The sequence below is a fragment of the Acyrthosiphon pisum genome, unplaced genomic scaffold (genome assembly GCF_005508785.2).
Source record: "Acyrthosiphon pisum isolate AL4f unplaced genomic scaffold, pea_aphid_22Mar2018_4r6ur Scaffold_20626;HRSCAF=21632, whole genome shotgun sequence".
Classification (NCBI taxonomy): domain Eukaryota; kingdom Metazoa; phylum Arthropoda; class Insecta; order Hemiptera; family Aphididae; genus Acyrthosiphon; species Acyrthosiphon pisum.
The window spans coordinates 11,219-12,906 of NW_021770006.1; the positions used below are offsets into that span (position 1 = coordinate 11,219).

General features: G+C 29.4%; 1 protein-coding gene across 1 annotated transcript; it reads right to left on the reverse strand.

Annotated features, from left to right (window-relative positions):
• On the reverse strand, window positions 1-1,669 carry LOC107882411. Its single transcript, XM_029492028.1, has 2 exons — window positions 232-1,669; window positions 1-152 (listed from the first exon to the last, which is right to left on the reverse strand). Exons 1-2 carry the CDS (start codon window positions 380-382, stop codon window positions 1-3), a joined length of 303 nt encoding a protein of 100 aa, XP_029347888.1. The 5' UTR covers window positions 383-1,669.
• Window positions 1,670-1,688: the final 19 nt, after the last annotated feature.

Sequence of the window (1,688 nt, forward strand, 5' to 3'; positions counted from 1 at the left end):
TTAATAATAAACATTATTATTACTCAGAAATATCCACGGTTCTGGGTGGTGTCTGTTCCCCATATGCATTTGTAAGTGTTGATGGCTAACTTCAAGTACATTATTGGTGCGCCAAACCGTATCACTCACCGATAACATATCTGCGTTAACTCCTATTATTCATAAAACATAATATAATATTTAGTTAGTAATATTAAATATATAACTGTAGATTTTTTTATATTAACAGACCTTGTAGCCATGTCGACCGATAATAATTAAAAAGTGCATTAAATTGTTCTCTGTGATCGCCTAAACTTAACTGCACATTCTCGTGGTAGACATGTTTGACACTTTCAAAACCCTCCATTATCATGTTTTGTGGCAGAAGAGGTAATGCCATCAATAAATGGACAATATCATAGGCCCCTCTATTATTTGTACATAATTCTGTCAATCCTATATCCGTATATAAACATGATGAGTGTTAATTATGAATCTCAAAATCTATATTGTCTATTATAAGTCATTATATCCACATTTACTATTTGTTAATGTTTAATATAGGCAATACAATAGTCAATAAGTATAACTTGTTGTTAAAGTGTGACCTGTCAATCTATAGAATAATAAGAAAAAAAGAAATTTATAAGGATACGCTTATAGTTTACACTGTAAGAATATTAATTCCTAAGGCCCACAACTGTATAATATAATATATACATTCATAGTATTATATACATTATGTTACAGCCAAAGACGTTTAAGTATGTTTTACTACCAAAAATCATTGGTGAAGGGTCCTCTTAACATATTGTAGTCGTATGTTATGCAAGTATATTTAGTATTGTTAGTTGTTACAAGGATATGTATATTGTCTATCAATATATAATTTTATTTGTTTTTAATTTATTTAATTATAAAAACCAAAAATACTGTTTTAATTTGATATGGGTTTTAACTTTTCAAAACAACATTATAATTCCATTTCCATAATTATAACTTGTATATAGCATGATCTGAATTCTCAATACGCTGATACTTGAATACTTATCAGATAAATACAGTAAATTAAATAGCTTACCAATATTTTCAACTTTCCTCCAGACAGCTTGGGAAGAATGAAACCAACAACCTCGTACCTCAGCGTTAGGAAATATTGACATGATATGGATGATATTGCTGCCCTTTCAAAATCCATTATTATTGTCTGTGGTTGCCATTCCGGTACTAAAGTTAGGATTTGGTTAAACAGTGCTGAGTATGCACTCTCTGTTTTTCTAGACATGAGTGCAAACCCAATTGGAAACCCCTAAGATAAAAATATTTAATACATTTAAATAATTTAGCTATTTTGTTATTGAATAGGTATATATTTTCAAACTAAACTTACAGTGTTAAATGATATGCCCATTATTACATATAACTGTTTGCACTCATTACCAAATGATGGTTCACTTGAGAATGTTCCATCAAACAAAAAGGTTGAACCAGTTCTCAGTATGCTGCAATTTTATTATATTATTAGTATTATAGTTAAAATTAACAATATTTTGTATTTACTTTATGACTTCAGGTAGTATAAAAAGTAAAATTACTCCTTCTTGTGGAGTGTTACCGATTAGGCCTGAATACAAAGTTGAATCATTTATTTTAGTTAAATGCGTATAGTCTCCAGTGAGTTGACTATGAAACTCCGCCATTGATCG